Raw genomic sequence first — 18,743 nt, forward strand, 5'->3', positions numbered from 1 at the left:
ACACACAAACACAGAAAGCACTGTCAGGGTCCGCAGTACCACTCAGAAGCACAGCTGTTGTGCTGGGCTTTGCCCCTCTTGAACTCTTTCTTACCTATGATGTGAATTCCAGCCAGTGATAAAAATTCCGTCTAGTCACAGCTTGTTAATGCTAGGCTCTGTCCTTTTGGAATGCTGTGGTTGAAGATTCTTTTCAAATCTACTCTCAGTTTAAAGCGATTTATTTATTTATTTACTAACTTGCACAGAGAAGAAAAACAACTTAGGTTTTGTTTTTCCAAATATTGCTGCTGCCCCATCCAGTTCAGTGGCTGGATTCTGGCAGATATTCAGATAGTCAAACTGCTGTGACCTTGTGACAACCATACAATATGGTAAAAAAGAGAAGACTTGTTTTCTCTTATTCATTTCAACCATAGCAAGTGTCCCAATAATCAAAGATTTTTGGAAGAGGTTTAATGCTACAGATTTTCTGTTTTAGGTTTTGTTCGATTTTTTTATATTTTAAGTGTTAAAGTGTCTTGATTTTACGGAGTCTGCACTGCAGACTACTGATTTGACTTGGTCTTGACTGCTCCCGTGTTCTAGCGAAATAAGCCCTAAAATTGCAGCCCCTAGAATTTATAAATGACTGCTGGAAAAGAAGCTCTAAATCCTTTGAGCGTAGTTATATGCATAAACCCACTTTCCCACCCTCTCCCACTTTACTCTGATGGAAGGCAGCCAGATGCCTAGTCTTAATCAATGAATTCACTAAAAGTGGCAAATGATAAACACTCAGAAGAGAGAAAGCGGCTACCAGCCATGACGTTTTGTTGTGTCTAGAGTCCCTCGGGTGCTGGTCTTCAGTAGAGAATTTTAGTTTAGCCTTGTTGTTAGCTACATTGTATGAAAGTAAACCCCTAATAAAAATCTGTCAGGGTCGACTGGGCTTCACAAAACAAGCCTGGTCATAAAAATCTGAAATACAGTGTTTAAAGGAAAGAAGCAACTTGAAAGATCGGTTAGTCTGCAGTTTGTATAGCAACTGTCTAACTAGATTAAGATTAGATTAGATTAAGTGACCCTTATTAGTCCCACAACGGGGAAATTTCACCTCCGCATTTAACTCATCTGTGAAGTGAAACACCACATACACACTAGTGAGCACACACACACTAGGGGGCAGTGAGCACACTTGCCCGGAGCGGTGGGCAGCCCAATCCGCAGCACCCGGGTAGCAGTTGGGGTTAGGTGTCTTGCTCAAGGACACCTCAGTCATGTGCTGTCGGCTCTGGGGATCGAACCGGCGACCTTCCAGTCACGAGGCTGGTTCCCTAACCTCCAGTCCATGACTGCCCCCACTAGCATAATAGCTAATAGTAAAGTGATTTGTAAGAAGCTGTGATCTGTAACTCACTAAAAAATTGTTAGATTAGCTGAAAACCTAAGGTAATTTAGTGTTTGTGCTGGCTGGCATACTTGCATTCCAGTCTACAAGTTGTTTCCATTTGTTTTGCCTGTACATTGTTTTTGCAACGTGTAGCTATTTTTCTGTCCATCAGATTGAAGGCTTTTCTGTAATGAAATGGTTCTTATTCAAAATCTCTTTCAAGGTGGAATTTCATGAGTTTTTAGTTTTGAGTCTGAGTTGATTTGCGAGACCGATTCAAGTATCCAAATCTGGTATTGACATACTTTTATTTATTTTTATTTTCTGTTACTGTATAAAAATCATTTGCCTCAGAACTTTCAAGGGTGAGGGCTTTCCTCAGAATAGATATTTGGATGTACATGGTCAGTGGTGGAAGGATGATAACTGTCCACTGCAGCCTGTGCTGGGAGGTTTGGTGGGCTTCAGCTGGTTTCATTTAACTTTGAGACACCAACAAGAATGAGTGAGTGAGTGAGAGCTCAATGCTGCAGCCACTGCCGCCACACTCTCCTTTAGCCTCTACTGCCTTTGCCAAAACAACATCTGCAGGACATCCCACCATTGTCCCCCACATATAAAGGAGTCTAACCCTCTTGTCGCCGCTTATTGCAGTTAAATTACTTGCGTTTCAACCAGCGCTGCTGGCGGTAAAATATTCTGGTGAGGCACAGACATAGTTTTTAATTTTAGATTTTAAAAGGGTACATTCTGTAAGGGTTTTTTTGGAGATAAAGATAAACACTACTTTTGGAAAACAATAGTTTGACATGAGAAATGATTTGTAATAATATATTGCTAAAGCTATTATTGCAGTTGTTTGCAGTCCAAATGAAATTTAATCTAAAACTTAAAATATCTGTCCAAGTATGTTCTGTTTTTGTGTATTTCACATCATCTTCCATAAATTTTGAACATTTAGTCTGATTAAATATTTAATTTACCCTGTAACTTGAAACATAGCATTGTTATATAAGCAGTTGTTAAGGTCTGCAGTTGCTTCCAGTCTCTGGAAAAGTGCTTGATGTGCATGTCTTGGGCTCTGGATTCTCTCACTAGTTCTGTATGTAGTGAATCAGTACACAGTGAATACAAATTTGGTCACTTGTTAAGTACAACACGCAACAAAGTAGCACCAATAACATCAACTGAGAAGCTCTCCTATTGTGTTGTGCTTAGCCATTCTTTGTTTCTAGGATCGGATTGGTCTTTTCACGAATGATTTCATTTTGTTTACTCTAAAAACCCAGATACAGCCATGTGTCAGTCACACATAGAAATGTTTAATGCAGTTAAGCTTTTCTTCCTTTGATTAACACAGCAAGCGTAATGCTTATTTCCAATGATTATTTAGCACTGGTATAAGGTTGTTCAGTGTTGTGTTAACACCAAACTAACCATGGTTCACCACAGCAAATAGGTTCAGTAATATTTCATCTGACACTTTCAGTACAGATTTAAACTTAAAGCCTGTAACTGAAGATTTGTGAAGGGGCCAAATTAACCCATTAGCTGTTAGCTATTACCCTATAAGCAGGTTATTCTGCTGTAGTGTACTGTTTGTTCATGAAGCTCTTTGAAAGAGACTCTTTGAGAACTTGCTTTTACTGATGAGCTAGGATGATTCTGTTCTGTTTGTAGGACAATGAAAATTTACAACCCCTTTTACAAAAAAGTTAGGACGTTGTGCAAAATGAAAATAAAAACAAGAGGCATTGATGTGAAAATCACTTAAACCCTATATTTAATTGAAAATAATACAAAGACAACATGTCAAAAGTTGAAACTTTATTTTGGTAGTACGTTGTTGCTAAGCTAAAATTGATTGATAGTGATTCATGTGAATTTTTTTGACAATTGAAGCTTATAAAAAGTCATTCCATGTTTGTTTTGTGTTTATTTCACAGTAATCATTAAACTTTCTCTGAAGGCCTAGAAGGCCCTGAGGGTACCCTGCTGATTTCTGGATGGCTTTTTTGTTAACTCTGATGTTACAAAGCCCATGTATGAATTGATTCTTCTAGTTTTGTTTTTATCCATCTAGCAAACAGTGATGGCTCTAGAGACAGCTGCCAGACCTAGACTACTGAGAAGATATCCATAAACCTACCACTATTTAGAGACCCAGCCTCTGTTATCCATCCCAGAGTTGAGATCATGTTAACTGTTTGAATGTTCAAAGTCATACGCACTCTGTCATCTTCTCCTGATCTTTGTGTTATGATGCTTTTGGGAAATGGGTCCTGCATGATGGGCCCCAGCTCAGACCTTACCTTTTGTTCTCTGTGCCTCTCTTAATTTGTTCCATGTGATTTTGGGTCTGTTTGGTCTTGACGTGTCAGCTAATGCATTGATTTGGGCACACTAGTCTTTGTAGATGAATTCTCTTTCCCAGGAATGTCAGCTGGACCATAAGGGTCAGTCATTTGAGGAGAGTGTATCAAGGAGATAATCTGCAGTGTAATCTCAGTCTTTGACAGTCCGATGTAATCTTATGATGAGATTAATTGCGCAAATTACTCTTAACGTCCTTGTTTTAATTAGGGTGCTTTTACGTTCCTTGTGTAGTCTTTTGTTTTGCCAGGGATTCTGAGCTGAAGCTGATCTGTTGTCTACTTCAGAATGCCGTAAATATTTCACTGCTGCAACTTATCATCTGAGTAGTGTTGCATGCCATACCCTGCTTCCATCATCTTATCTCTGTTTTGTTAGCATGCTGTCGAGTCCTAGAGTAAGCAAGTTTTGCATTGAGAGAGGGCTTAGTGATCGTGGCTAGACAAACAGAGTTGTCAAGGAAAAGCTTGCACCTCTCGTCTCCTGTGAAAAATGCACTCAAGCACTCAAGCAAAGACTATAGCTCTCTATAGTAGGAACTCGCAGTAGTTTGTAAAATTGTAAAGTTGCAACTTGCAGAGTAGAAAATATTTTTTTTGAATGCCTTACAAGCTTCAAATGTTTTGTTTTTAATGCTAAATCTAGTGTTTGAAAGTAATAGTAAACTACCATTTGGTTGGTGCTAGGTGTTTTTAATAGAGTAATTGCACCCTGAAGCCATTATTCCATTGAAAACTGAAATATATTGTTTTGCAATAACAAATGACATCTTGAAGTTTTAACATATTTTTAATAAAAAAATAATTATCTTATTATTATTTGAGAAAATTAAAAAAGGCTGTGACGTGACTGTCTCATTTATTATGTGTGTTATTAGAACACCTTGACTTCTGTTTATTTGTAACAGTATTAAATATTTTACAAATACAGCATTTAAATACTTTTTTTTTTTTGGACATTCAGATTGCAAAAATAGTTAAAACTTCCACCTGGTTGAAAAATGTGTGCCATTTACTTGCTTTGCTCTCGTTTCTCACAGCTCTTTCTCACGACTGACCACCAATGCTGATTTACCTTGCTTCCACAGCCAGTGCTGACCAGGGCCAGTGGAGTGGGTCCCACCTTTCAGACTATGGGCGCCAGTAGCCTACGGTCTGGCAGCCAGTGCTTGGTGTGTCAGGGTGCTTATATTCATGGAATTTTAGCTTGTGTCTTTAACCTTGGCACTTAAGGAATGAAGTCATTTTGCCCACATTTGTTGACTCCGAAATGATGATAACCACTACCTGTCCCTCGGCTCTTTACTCGTTGCACGTGCATCAAGCTAGTGAGCCTCTGGAACTCAAAACACAAGCCCAGAAGGCCCCAGACACCCAGATGGAATGCTCCAAAGGGCCCTGGATAAACACTGTTGAATAGCCAGGCTGGTTGCTGGGTGCCTGGGACTTATGACTTGTGAGAATTTTTGCTGGTGGTGCTGGTAGGATGATGTGATGGAATGAACCTGGTGCATAGCTTTGTGTATTAACCACAGCTGGGCCTCCACTCTTCTTTCATCACATTAGCATGCTTGAGGTAATATCTTGACTCTCCCTGACCAAACTGGGTAGGCTGGGTGCCAGAGTTGATGCTGGCTGACATTTCTGACATTTCTGACATTGTAAGGTGGTGTGGTATTTCATCTTTCAGGGTCTGTGGGTGCAAGTGTGTGCTGTGTGTTTTTGTGCATGGTTGTGTATGCGTGCAAAAGATTGATCTCAGTTGTGCTGTGATGTCCCAGAGGCTTCCTGCACCTGGCTCACGTTTCACCTATCCATTAAGGCTGACCTTGCTGTGAGCTGATGTTGAGACTCTGCTGCAGACATTCCAATTTGGTGAAATGCTTTACATTTAAAAGACTTTTTATAGGACGATAGAGCTGTATAGCAAGCGGTATGTGGGCCTTAGTTTGCTGGTGCCCTAGGGTTTGGAAAAAGAAGTGAGCTAAGAGAATGAAAAAAGAGGGGAGGAAAAAAAAAGCAAGAGAGCATACTGTGTACGTCAGCAAACTGTTAACATACTGAGAGTGGGATTATATAAATCGCAATGGAGTGATTCTCCTATGAGCTCATCACAAAACAATGTGCTTCATGTTTCTCCATCTGCAACACCCCCCCCCCCCACCTCAAAACCTAGCCTCTCCTCACTCACTTTGCTTTGTGGTAGAGTCGAGTTTCCAAGCGGTCGAAGTTGTTTGTAGGTGGTTTCGAAGTTAAACTTTTTAATTTCTCTTTGATTAATATATGTACTTGGTATGAGGCTTAGCTTCATAGTTAGCATGCCAGTGATTGCTCCATGTTCTATGCTCAAGTTTATCCAGAGATTACAAACGAAAGCAGTCATTCACTGCTAAATCACTGGGCCTTGACATAACCATAAACTCAGTTACAGATCAATGAGAGATTGCAAAAAAAGTTGGAAAAGTGTACTTGAGCTTGAAGTTTCTCAAAATGCTTTGTTCTGAAAGCACTTTTAGGAAATTTTAATCAAAAGTTGCAAAACCAAAAACACAAATTAACTGACCCAAGCAATCAATCATTTTTTAATCTTGAAAGATTGCATGCAGTTTAATTGGTTTAGTGCTCAGGTCGACTCACCTTTTTTGGTATGTGGACCATAGTTGCTTTTGAACAGAGATCATTTCTACTGTTAATGAACCAAGGAGACTGGAATACCATCAAGCCCTTGTTGCAGTCTATGTGGTACGGCTCATTTCATACCTCAGTTCTATTCTCATTTAGCTGGCCAGACTACAGAGGTGGAATTGTATCATTGTCACATTTTCAGCCATTTTCACTCTCTTATGACTGGAAAGTCAAGAGAACGTATTGGTTGGCCAGCACGCCTCTGGGCTTGAGTGCTGCCTGGGTTCCCGCCTGTCTGGAGACACCAGTTGACTAGTGTAGAGACTGGTGATGTCAGCTCCAGACACTGTCCCAGAGTCTAGAAACGCTAATGCCCCTTTTCCACATGCTCATGGAGGAAGATCGTAGCATGGAAATCAGCATTAACATGGAGCTGCACCTCATGCAGGGTTGCACAGTGTTGAGTTATCTTTGGTTTTAAATAAAACCTTTTGAGTTCTAGTTTGTATCTTGACTCTTTAGAACTAAGACTACTACTCATGAACAATTAATTGTCGATTTTAAAAAACAGGCAGGTACCAAAAAATAAGTGCACTGTTCACATTTTATTATTGTCTTATGTGTTATAAAGAAATCAGTATAGGTTGAAAGTTATTTATATATTATGTATGTTCAAATGTGAGACTGATATCCACTGGCTCTAATTATTACCGGTCTCATTTAAGGTGCAATGAGTAGAATTTTTGTCACACAAACAAAATATTAACAAAATTAGTATTTTGCAAACATATTAGCAGTTGTAGGCTGTACCAATATGAAAGTTAAAAGTAGCTAAAAATTCTAAAAACTCATCATGACAACTTTATATTGTCAAAAAGGAAAGTCTTTGGATGTCTCAATTACTTTTTGACTGATAAGATTGTTAGTTGTCAACTGTGAATTGTCAGATATTTGTAACAGTATGCATTCATATGCACCATTTGTCACCATGTTCTGCCCCTCCACAGCTCTCTCTGCTGGTTTGTGCTTCTGTGTCATTTCTGTTGTGGAAATGAAGGAAGAGAACAGGAACCATATTGAATGTATCTGGGGCAATAAACAATCTGATTGTTTTTGGTACATTCCTGCTCTGATGATGTAAATTACGTCCAGTCAAACATCTTCTTGCCAGATCTTGAATGTCAACAGTTACGTATAACGCCAAATTATTATGTAAAGCTGTTATGTATTAAAAGGAAAGGAAAAACAGCCATTGGTGCCTCTCTCTGCATTCAGAGAAAGTTTGAGGCATGTGGCAAAGATCATCTACTTTATACATGCACAGTGTGGATCTGGCCGAGCTTTCCATTGAAATGAATGCAAGGTTTGTAAGCGGATGCATACCCCAAGTTCTCAGTTGTCAGCAGAAACTCAGAAAGTCTTGAATGATATAAATATTGTAGCCAGGGACGGAGCCTCCAGGACTTTTTGCCAGTGCATTGGTTTCTGTTCATTTGTTGTTTTTTTTCCATTCTTCTTCAGTTTTTCACACATTTTAATTGTTTTGAAGGTTAGGATTTGTTGCACTTGTTTTTTGTTAATTCACTTGTGTTCAGGTTTATCAGTTTAGGCTGCATTACTGTATAACAAGTAAGTAGCTGATAAGGCTTTATGTAGCCGTTTCTGTCCAGAGTTTTATGAAAACATTAAAAGAGACCATTAAAATCCTCAACAAAAGTGATTTACCCCACGTCAGAGGTGTATTCATTATAACATGAAACAAGTTGAAACAGCAGTAACAGTTGCTTCATTGGCAGTATTTTCGCTTCTAAATAGAACCCTCATATCAGTGATGTAGTTGTGGTCCTGCAGTCCTCATTTTGCCAGTACATGTCAGGCTGTACCCACTGTTACGGATGGGTCTGAGCACTACAAACATTATACATTATACACCACCAGAGGGTCAAACCTACATCTTTTTACACCAACAAGTTTTTGACAGTTTCAAGTTTGTTTAGTACAAAGGAGGAAGTGTACAAAACCACTACTGCAGTGGGCTAAAAGCTACTGTACACCAGTTTAGAAGGGGCTGGCCCTGGGTAGTAGATGGTGCAAAGCTTAGCTGTAGCACATAGGAAGTGTTGAAGGAAAGAACAGAAAAACAAGAAGCTCAAGCTCATTTTACACTCATAGTTTTGATGGAAAAAAGTTTAGTATTGCGTATCCAACGGTCTTATTGACAGTCTTTCTGTTTTTGAACTGAAAGCTATGAGGTGAAATACGACTCATTTAGACCTGTAACATAAAGATTTGTGAAAACAGACATATCACGTCTGTTTATCTTAAAGACGTGAGATTGATACCTTTCTTGATGTAAATTTAAGCCTTGCAGTCTAATTTTTATTCTGAGTTGAAAATAGTACAGTGTTAATGAGATGCTGAGTGGCATCACAGTCTCTGGTGTCATCCACCCAGTGTGTCTGGTGTGCGGTTGCCTATAGACCTTACAGGAGTAGTGATAGTTAAATTGTTTTTCAAATAATGCCTTAAAAATCTGAATGTCAAATTTGACTGAAACTCTATAAAATTTTGTCTAGCTGCTTGAGCTTGTGCAAAAAAATTTTTACTTGCACAACTTTTACTAAACAGAGCAAACTTTATTAATGAGCAGTAGCTTTACTTAATGAAGTGGCTAAATTGTCACCAGCTTAAGGGATACATTTTAGATAAAGCTGAAAACTTCAGATATTGACTGACTCCATTGTACCACCCTGCCTCTGTTTACACTCTGATTCATGTAAATCATTTAGTTCCCAAAACGGCCTGTTGCCTAGTTAGACTAACTTCAAACAAAACAAAAAGGAAGAATGCTTGTCATGACACTTCACAGCACACTTGGCAGCCACAGCTTCGGGCGCCTTTCTTTGAAGCTGTAAACATTTCAGAATAGAGCGAGAGACTATTGGTGAGAGAGAGAGAGAGAAAGAGAAGTGGGGGAGGGGAGAGGCCTTCCATAAAATGCCATGTGACTCTACAACAGGAACGACAAAGGCAGATTCCTGCTGTAGCATATCATTTCCCAAAGTCTGACTTCTGCTGGTATTTCAGTGCAGGGTCTGCCTTGGTATTCCTCTCTGTTGATGTGTGTGTGTTTGAGAGTATGTGTGTGCGTGCATGGCTGTGTTTGTATGTGTGTTTTTGGGGGGGAGGTGGGAGGATCCAGCCAGCTGATGTCATTCAGTACAGCAGGCAGTGCCTGAAAGGGGCCCTTTGTTGGCAGCGAGCAGCGCGAGCACTCGGCTTTCTCCCGCTATCACACTTGCAGGCGACAGGACAGCAGGATGGCAGGATCAAGAGAGCACGTCTTTACATCAAAGTGTTAAGTTTGGCTCTTGACTACGTCTCAGGGACGAGTTGCCCGTGTTTGGATGGGTATTTTCCCAGCGAAAGAGCGATCGAGCAAAAGCAGACTGGGAAAAAAATGGAGCCTCTTGGACTGGAAACTTGGTAGTACAGAGTCATAAAGTGGATGCAGCTGTGGAGTTTTGGGATGTGGATATCGGTCTTTTCTTTCGAAAGCTGGTTTCTGCATTTGTCTTCGCTTTGTTGTCGACTTAAGACACTGAACCCCTTTTAATTTTTTTTTTTACTATTTTTTTAAGTCGGTAATCAACTTTTGGATGACTGATTATTAGGACGTGTAACTTGAAGAGGGTAAAAATTGGACTTTTTCTTTAAAGTGGAAGCGTAAGAAAGCAAATGAAAATGTTGGAGATCTGTTTGAAATTGGTGGGGTGTAAATCTAAAAAAGGCCTCTCGTCCTCTTCCAGCTATTACTTCGAAGGTAAGAATTTGGGGTTGCGTCGGAACAGATGAAGAAAGCTAGCATGACTTTGTGTCTTTGGGGGAGGTGGGGGTGTTTGGGGGAGGTGTTGCTTTTTGTGAAGAAGAATCTCAATTACAGAGGAGGGTAATCTGAACAAGACCTAGGAGCATAGATAAAGCTGCGGAGGGGAACTTGGGTTGATGGTCTTCCGAAAATCACAGACTTCAGCTTCACTTTGAGGCCTCTGAGCTGACTCTCCTTCGCCTAGCCGTTAGGAAAGTGGTGGGGAGGGGGGCAGAGGGAGCGAGCAAAGCCAGACACTCTGGCTCACAGCAAAAGAAAGGGAGGAAAAAAAGTGAGGGAGGAGAGAATACTAGGAAATCTGACTCCTGCCTGACTGCCTGTGTAGGTTTGTTTAAGCAAACAGTGTACAGAAATTAACTTTCACGTAGATTTAGAAATGCTGTTCTTTTTCCCTTTTTTGTATCTGTGTATATTTACTGAAGATTGTATACAGAGGGGAGAAAATAACTTTAAAAAAAATTTTGAACCTTTCTTGGATATTTAACAAAAGTTTAAAGTAAACAAAAAATACTAGAAAGGATGAGAGAGACTAGTCCTTGTTTTTGCATGTTTTGTTTCTTTGTAAGCAAAAATAATAATGATAATACTTCCTTATATCTATGCTCACATAACCAAGGTTAATAAGTCTTCATGTATGGTAATAATATGCTAGGAACAAAAACTATTGCTGGTGGAAATCCTGCGTATGGTCCATCAGATGTATTAACCTGCTGGCTTCAAGATATAGTAATTGTAATTTTTTTTCCTAAAAAACTATGTGAAATACTTTACTGTTCTGGGTGACATTTTGTCTTTTCTGTTAGATCACAATCGAAGTTTCTCCATTTTAGAATGAGATTTGTCTTGTTTCATGCTTCGTCTCTAGTCTTATGAATGTTTTGAGAGTATTCCTCACGCCTGGGCTCATTTTTGGCACTCTGCCTCCAGCTCTTTGTGAGAGATTTGCTGTCCCTGTCTCTGCTAAATTAGTTTGTGTCTCTCCCTTTCACTACCATCTCTCTCATGACTTCTTCTCCAGCCTGTTGTAGTGATGACACACTTACTTAGGAGATCTTTGGTTCACCATGTGGTCACTAGTGCTTAGGCTCATGTGTGGTTCAGTATCTCCATCACAGCTAGGACTCCAACAAATACTCAAAAAATAAGTTCTTTATTAGATAAACAGCAAGAAACATAGGCAGAGAAATGGACCATACTATTACGTCAGTTTGTCTAGTCCCCTTTTGTCCTTCAGCTCTTGCTTAACAGAAGAATCACAGCCAGTTCTCTCTCATTTGTTTATCTTCTGCTATCACAGCCTCATTTCCGTGCCAGGCCAGACGCCCCCGTAATGTCTCATCTTACAAAACCATTTTTCAGTATGCAGGTCCATTGGATGACGTTTCTTTCAAGAAGATGTGTTTGATTCCTGGAATTTAGCAATTTAGAGAATAAAAACTAAATGCACATGTTTACCTATGCCTAAAAGTACCAAATCCTGGAATTATCAAGGAGCACAGGTTAATCACCAATGTTAATTAAGTTGTCTATAAAATAACCATAGCTGCATCTGGAAATGGATAGCGTCACTGCCATTTTCTTTTGTTTTCAACTTCTGTGTGAGGTCCAGGGTTGTTCGTTAGTCAGGTTAGTGTATAGCAAACACCTATGTAGTGAGTAATGAGTGAACCATTCTGAGCACAATGTATCTACATTATATTAAAGGGTATGTGTGGGAGTTTTTTTTCTGATGCCTGGAACCCCAAATGAGACTTTCAGCATTGTGTGGTTCTTCAGACCGAGGCTATGTGTGTGACTGAGAAGCATAAGGTGATGGAACATGTGCGGGGACAGCTGAGTAGCTTGTTGACTGTGACTGTGCTTAATGAAATCGCTGTGTGGGCTATGCTTTTTAACACCACTGAATGTAATTACCCTACTCAAGCAGAGACATATAAGGAGTCTTGAGTTATGTAAGGGTAGAGGAATTGTGCTAATGTGAACAAAGTTAAAGTTTTATATATATTTGTGTGTGAGAGTGAGAGAGTGAGAGAGAGAGATTCAGTTATGTCTAAAGAGGTTTATTGTCCGTATCGCCATCCTTTTGTACACAGATAGCTTGAAAGTCTTGCCTTGTTCTAATCCATTTTGCCCTGAAAACTGCAGGTGTACTATTCAGTTATTCATCTTAAAGCTTATTGTGCAATAACTACTGTGAGTTATGTGGTAACTACTACAGGACTGTGCAAAAGTCAAAGACCACCCTTCATTTATTTAAGTTCTAGTCTAGATAGCCATGAAATACAAATGATTAATTTTTCAAGAAATATTTTTGAGGAGATTAGATATGATATATAGTCCGCTTGCCAAAGGAAGGGAAGAAGTAGGACTTATAACCACCCTGTAAGACCTAGTCACCAAAATTGTCACCATCCTATAGACAGTACTTTCATCTTTGAGAGAGAGAGAGGAGAAAATCTCCACTCTTACTTCAGATCTGAAGAAGTCCACAGGTGTTTCTGTCCACCATACCACTGTGAGAAGACAACTCAGTGCTAAGGGTGTGAAATGACGTATAGCTATCAAGGAGGTGTTACTGAGAAAAGGAAATAGACAAAAAGTAGATAGACAAAAAATGTAGAATGCACTAGAACAACGAAATTACAGAAATTGCAACCAGTTTTTAAGACTGAACATTGGTGGTATTTAAAAAGAGCATGGGAAGAGTATTTAGTGGCAGTTTTGTCTGGAAATTACATGGAGAGGTCTCTGACTTTTGTAAAATCTAAACTATAACTTCTGTAGTTGCTAGAGTGAGGAAGTGAAAAGTGGGTCTACATAGGGTACTTGCAGGTTAAGCATATACTGAGTAGTAACACTGTAAATTGCCTGAATGTGCTGCTTGGAAAATTGTTAAATATTGTTAGTGATATGAACACAGTAGGTCTTTCCATTACATTCATCTGTGTTAGTTTCTAAAGTGTGCATGTAGTTATTTGTGGTGATTCACTTACGTGTTTTGCACTGTCATTTGCAGAAGCTCTTCAGCGGCCAGATTTCGAGTCCCCTGGTCTTTCTGAGGCGGCACGCTGGAACTCCAAAGAGAACCTGTTGGCGGGACCCAGTGAAAATGACCCAAACCTGTTTGTAGCACTATATGACTTCGTGGCAAGTGGTGACAACACACTTAGCATAACTAAAGGTAAGGTGTCATACTTTGTGAGAATGTTTAACAGTGCCAGCAGTGAGTCAAGTTGTTGTGCTTGATTTCTCAGAAACTAATCCTATAAAAAAAATGAGTTTTATCACCTGTTCACATAGTAATACAGATGGCATACCAGCAGTAATTAAAAGTAATCACTGACACTAATAAACAACAGTCAAATAGAACATAGTGTAATGAACCTGTTCAAGTATAACCGTTGGGGATATTTTTTAGTTTTATTTTATTGCCACTTGCCATATACTGCATTGCCATTTAACAATAGATCAAAAGCCTTGCCTCTCCTGTCTGATTAGGAAAACATTAACCGTGAACACACACATTCAGCTTCCCTTACTGAAATCGAATCCATAATCATTATGAAACAAACAGCAGTGCTGCTTCAGGTTCATCTGAAACAAGCATAGTCTGCTATAGGCTTTGAGCTGAGAGGCCTAGTGCATCCTCTCAGGGGAGGCAAGTGACGCTGCTGCCTGGAAATCCACATATTTGCCTCACATTCTCTGTGTCCCCTCTGCTTCCTTTATCTTGTGCAGTATGTGAGTTCTTTCCACTCAAGTTACTGAAAAACAGTAAGGCAGCTGCAGCTTTGGCCTGGCTAGTCAAATCATTTCATATAAAGGAGAGTTCCTGCTTTATGCTTAATGTACTTGATATTGATATATTGATTAATTTAATATGCTTAGATAACAGATTTCTCTTGCATATCTCACTAGTTAGAAAATATATATAATATAGAATAATATATTTTAATGAGTCAGTTTATTTAACTTCAGATTCTTCCTGTAGGACATATATATGTAGAACACAAATGACCTATCTTAAATGTCTTTTGTACTTTTGATTTCCCTAAGCCCCTCTTCTGCTGTTTGTGTGGGTTTACATACTAAAAACATAATTCATTTTTAATCAAATCATATTTTTAGACCTTTTGCGAACCTCTCTTTATTCCTTACAATTAAACATGCTTTTTATTATATTGCCTTTAAGACTAAGAACGAGCTGTTTTTGAGGCTTAATTTCTATAGATGGACCATATTGAGCGGGAGGTGAATATTACGCTTTGAAACTCTTTCAAAAAAGTGAGAAACTCAGTTTTCCATGATCTTGGCCTTGTAAGTTCTGTGTAGGTTTGCGAAGGTCACTTTTCTAAGTAATAAATGCTTTGCTTATTGCTAATACCAAGGTAACAGTTTCATGAGATTAAAAAGTTTTACCACCGGATGAATTTGCAGGCAGTAATGTCAACCACAGGAACTTGTAATGACACATGGAAAAACCTGTGCATCGTGGTTAAGGCAATCATGACGCAATTGAGAGGATTCTAGTGTGCCAGAGTCACAGCCCTACCAAGGCATACTGATCATTTACTCAGCATGAGTCTGTTCCAGGTCATGTCAGGATGTTGTTATATGAGTCAAGTGTGATTGTGTGCTGGTCTCTGTTGTGAGTTTTGATTAGGTCAAGAAGGCCCTTTTGTTTAGGTGTTCTGTGGCAGAAAGTGGTAATTAGCTTATGAAAACTTGGCTCTTTTCTTTCTACTGATAGTAGTAACCAGTAAACTATAAGCAAAATATTGTGGTGCATTACATATTGCTTAGAACATTAATTAAGGGATGCACCAATTATGATTATGGCTGAATAAAACTTCTGTACAGTCAAATTGACCAGCGTACAAAATTTTGGTCAATTTCTGGAAACCATTCTAAGCAAATGTTCACTTTTTTGGTGAGTACATGATGCATGCTAGCACATTTCCAATAGTTTCTATTAGTCAAATTCACAATAGAAATTAAATTGTGTGTGACGGGATATTTTAATAGGCCAGACTGTAAATGGAAAATCAGATGCGTATTCAAATGGTGAGTCAAATGAAATATTACATCAAAAGAAAGAGGCAGCTAGCTGTTTAGCACAATGAGTCATAAATAATTAATGCTCTTATGTTTGTTATAGGTATAGCAGCAGCATTCAAAGACGAATCGAATGCACCTACAATGTATGCCAATAATCTGCAACACAGATCTGCTAAAATCAACATAACGAATTGGCCAATTGCTAATCAGGTTGTTGAGGACCAATTAGATATGTGCTTTTTTTTTTTTTATACGTTTTGTTGTTGTTAACATGGATGATGTGAAGTTAAATAAATGAGATTCTAAAAAGATTAAACTAATATAGATGCTGTGTAAAATGTCAGTATGTAGTGGGTGCAGGTTCAGCCTAGGTTAGCTGACAGTAATAGTGTTTAAATGAAATTGTCAGGTCAGTAGTAAGCAATAAGCAAAGAAAAAGTAAATCTGAAAGCATTTATATTTAATCAGTTAATTTTTACATTTTAATAGATCTACATGCATAACCGTTTCTGAGTAATCACCAAGTAAAATTGCTCTGACACACACTTCTAGATGACATTGTGTGAAGTCACAGCATATCAGAAGGCTTTAACAATCTTTTGTTCAAACATAATATCCTGTGTTTTCAAAGCTGAAGGAGGAGCAGTGCTGTCATGTAATGCCACATAATGCAATGATTCAATTCTCTGGTTTCTCAGGAGAGAAACTCCGAGTGCTGGGCTACAATCACAATGGGGAGTGGTGCGAGGCACAGACCAAGAATGGCCAGGGCTGGGTGCCCAGCAACTACATCACTCCAGTTAACAGCCTGGAGAAACACAGCTGGTACCACGGGCCGGTATCACGCAACGCTGCCGAATACCTGCTCAGCAGCGGCATCAATGGCAGCTTCCTGGTACGGGACAGTGAAAGCAGCCCAGGCCAGAGGTCCATCTCACTGCGCTATGAAGGTCGGGTCTACCACTACCGCATTAACACTGCCTCCGACGGCAAGGTGAGAACATGAGTAGACATTCTGTAGCCAATGCACAGAAACATACAATACCTTGAGTGGTGAGCTCTTGGCTTGTTTGAGGCATTCAGTTGTTTGATTGTCTGGTGTTTTGTCCTTTAACGTGGTAAAGAACTATATACATGAGGATGTTTGGCTTAAATTATACTTAAATGCTTCAGACAATTGTAGAATAACATTTTTTTTTATTTCTGATCAGACTGATGAGTGGTGCAGGGAATTGCTTATGCACTGACGTGTGGATAGTCAGTGAGCATGAAGCTGACAAAATGGTGATATGCCCAGCTGACTGTAGAATAAATACCAGATATCTTCATTTTAACCCCTGTGTGACTAGCTCTCTTATATTGTGCATTTACTTATTGCTAACTTCTATTTACTTATTGCTAAACATCTATTTAAAAACATTGACACGGTTTTCCATTACTCTAAATGTAGCTGAGCAGCCAAGATAAGATTGCTGTCCAACGTTTGCTTCTTCAGTTTTGCACCAGAAGTATGAGACTAAAGTACCTAGCATGCCTAAAACACTCCCTTGCCTCAGATTGTGTTTTTACGTCAAGTAACTTCTATTTAACAATGCGTAACGATGGTCTTCTTTACACTTTAACATCCGATTGTGGTCACTGGATTGTCATCCAATAAAGAAACAGCACATTTACATTTGCCTCTCTAAAATGTACTTTGTGTAGTCATATTGGGGTGTGTGTGTGTGTGTGTGTGTGTGTTTGTGTGTATATGTATACACACACACACACACACACACACACACACACACACACACACACACATATATATATGTTATGTTAGACCACAAATGTAGCCTAGCTAGACTTGTTGTGCTTACACACTCATACAGCTGATCACAGTACATGCTCAACTACCTCTACATCAGGACACCTAGATTTAAACATGTGCCGAACACAAACATGATTTCTCTTGTCATTTAAATGCTAATATAGACAGCATCCAAATGCTGGACACGTTTTACTGCCAAAGTTAAACCCTTTAAGGCTTATCACTATCCAACATTAGACTTAAGCTAAATTTGGGAAACTCTTAATGTTTTTAATTGCTTGTTGTATCTTAGAGTTCCCCATTAATTTTACAGCTCCAGATGCTTCCTAGTATGATGCATCCTTTAAGAGCATCAGTTTGCACCCTTTAAAAGCATCAGTTTCCTTGTTATTCTAAATTTTGCCAGTGGACTTTAGTATTTGTGTTTCCCTCTGTGAGTGCTAAGCGTTAGATATCTTGCTGTACACACCATACCACGTATTCCAAGCAAACTCCTCTGGCCTATTAACTGTGGGAAGGCCAGACAGATTCTACAGTGGAGTTAAATCATCCCTGGAGAATGCTTTTTTTAATACTCCCTGGCTGTGTGCATGATGAACTCCCTGCCCAAGGCTGCCAGCCCCCTAGTCCAGCTGGACGGTAGTGGGGGAGCACATCCTGTCCACTGTAGTCCCACATTCCTCAGTGATCTGAGGTGAAGCTGTGGAATGGCATGCATGAGAGAGATGCCTGTGGTGGCTGTTGGGTTCATTTTGTGAAAAGAGGACGTGCTTCCACTCTTCAACTCAAACTCTGAACCCCACAAGACAAGCTGAGCTTTAAGCAGCTACCTGTTTTTATTGACCATCCAGATAATTTCAGGCACTTTGCCATCAAGAAGTGCTGGGTGGTATTAATAAAAATCACACACCCACACACCAGGATACACCCTGGACAGGTTAATAAAAATCAGCTTTTTACAAATATATCTCACCATCACAGTATCAGGTGATGTGTTTTCTATTGTTTATTTTATTTTGTTTTATTTTTAAATGACAAAGAAGAGCCTTACGCAGTACTGTAAATGTTAAGAGACAGAAACTGGATTTCCAGAAAGGAAACTTGATTTAGTTTCCAGTTCCTTCCAAACAATCTGAAGCACATAGCCAAAACTTTATTTTCTATCTATCAATAATGCTAATCAATAAAGTCTAAAAATCAATGTAAGAGATGTCTGATCTGATACTGGGTATTGTTATTGGGCCAATATCAAATCTAACGTGAAATGGCACAGAATTATTTCTAGTACCATAAAGAAAGTCCTTTTATGTCAGAAGCCAAGTCACAAGGGAACAGTAAGGACGGTACTTTGAATATACAAAAATACACACAAACATTGGGGGGGGGGAGGGGCGCGCGTTGCTGGAGCCTATCCCAGCGGTCATCTGGCAGAAGGCAGGATACACCTTGGACAGGTCGCCAGTCCATCGTAGGGCAGACAGACACACACACACACACACTCACACAATTTAACATGTCCAATTGGCCTGACTGCATGTCTTTGGACTGTGGGAGGAAACCGGACAAGCCGGAGGAAACCCATGCAGACATGGGGAGAACATGCAAACTACACACAGA

The 18,743-nt window shown here is 39.4% G+C and overlaps 1 protein-coding gene across 2 annotated transcripts in view; it reads left to right on the forward strand.

Annotated features, from left to right (window-relative positions):
• Nucleotides 1-18,743, forward strand: part of abl1 (c-abl oncogene 1, non-receptor tyrosine kinase) — a 35,506-nt gene that overhangs the window by 9,766 nt on the left and 6,997 nt on the right. The window contains exons 1-3 of one of the 2 annotated variants that reach the window (XM_017701663.2): nucleotides 9,578-10,192; nucleotides 13,275-13,439; nucleotides 16,015-16,310. In XM_017701663.2, the coding sequence (XP_017557152.1) occupies nucleotides 10,108-10,192; nucleotides 13,275-13,439; nucleotides 16,015-16,310 (546 nt within the window). In that variant the 5' untranslated portion in view covers nucleotides 9,578-10,107. Of the gene's footprint in view, nucleotides 1-9,577; nucleotides 10,193-13,274; nucleotides 13,440-16,014; nucleotides 16,311-18,743 lie in introns of those variants that run through there. The other variant, XM_017701662.1, reaches the window with a different exon arrangement.

This window comes from Pygocentrus nattereri, chromosome 23, assembly GCF_015220715.1.
Source record: "Pygocentrus nattereri isolate fPygNat1 chromosome 23, fPygNat1.pri, whole genome shotgun sequence".
NCBI classification, from domain to species: Eukaryota; Metazoa; Chordata; class Actinopteri; order Characiformes; family Serrasalmidae; genus Pygocentrus; species Pygocentrus nattereri.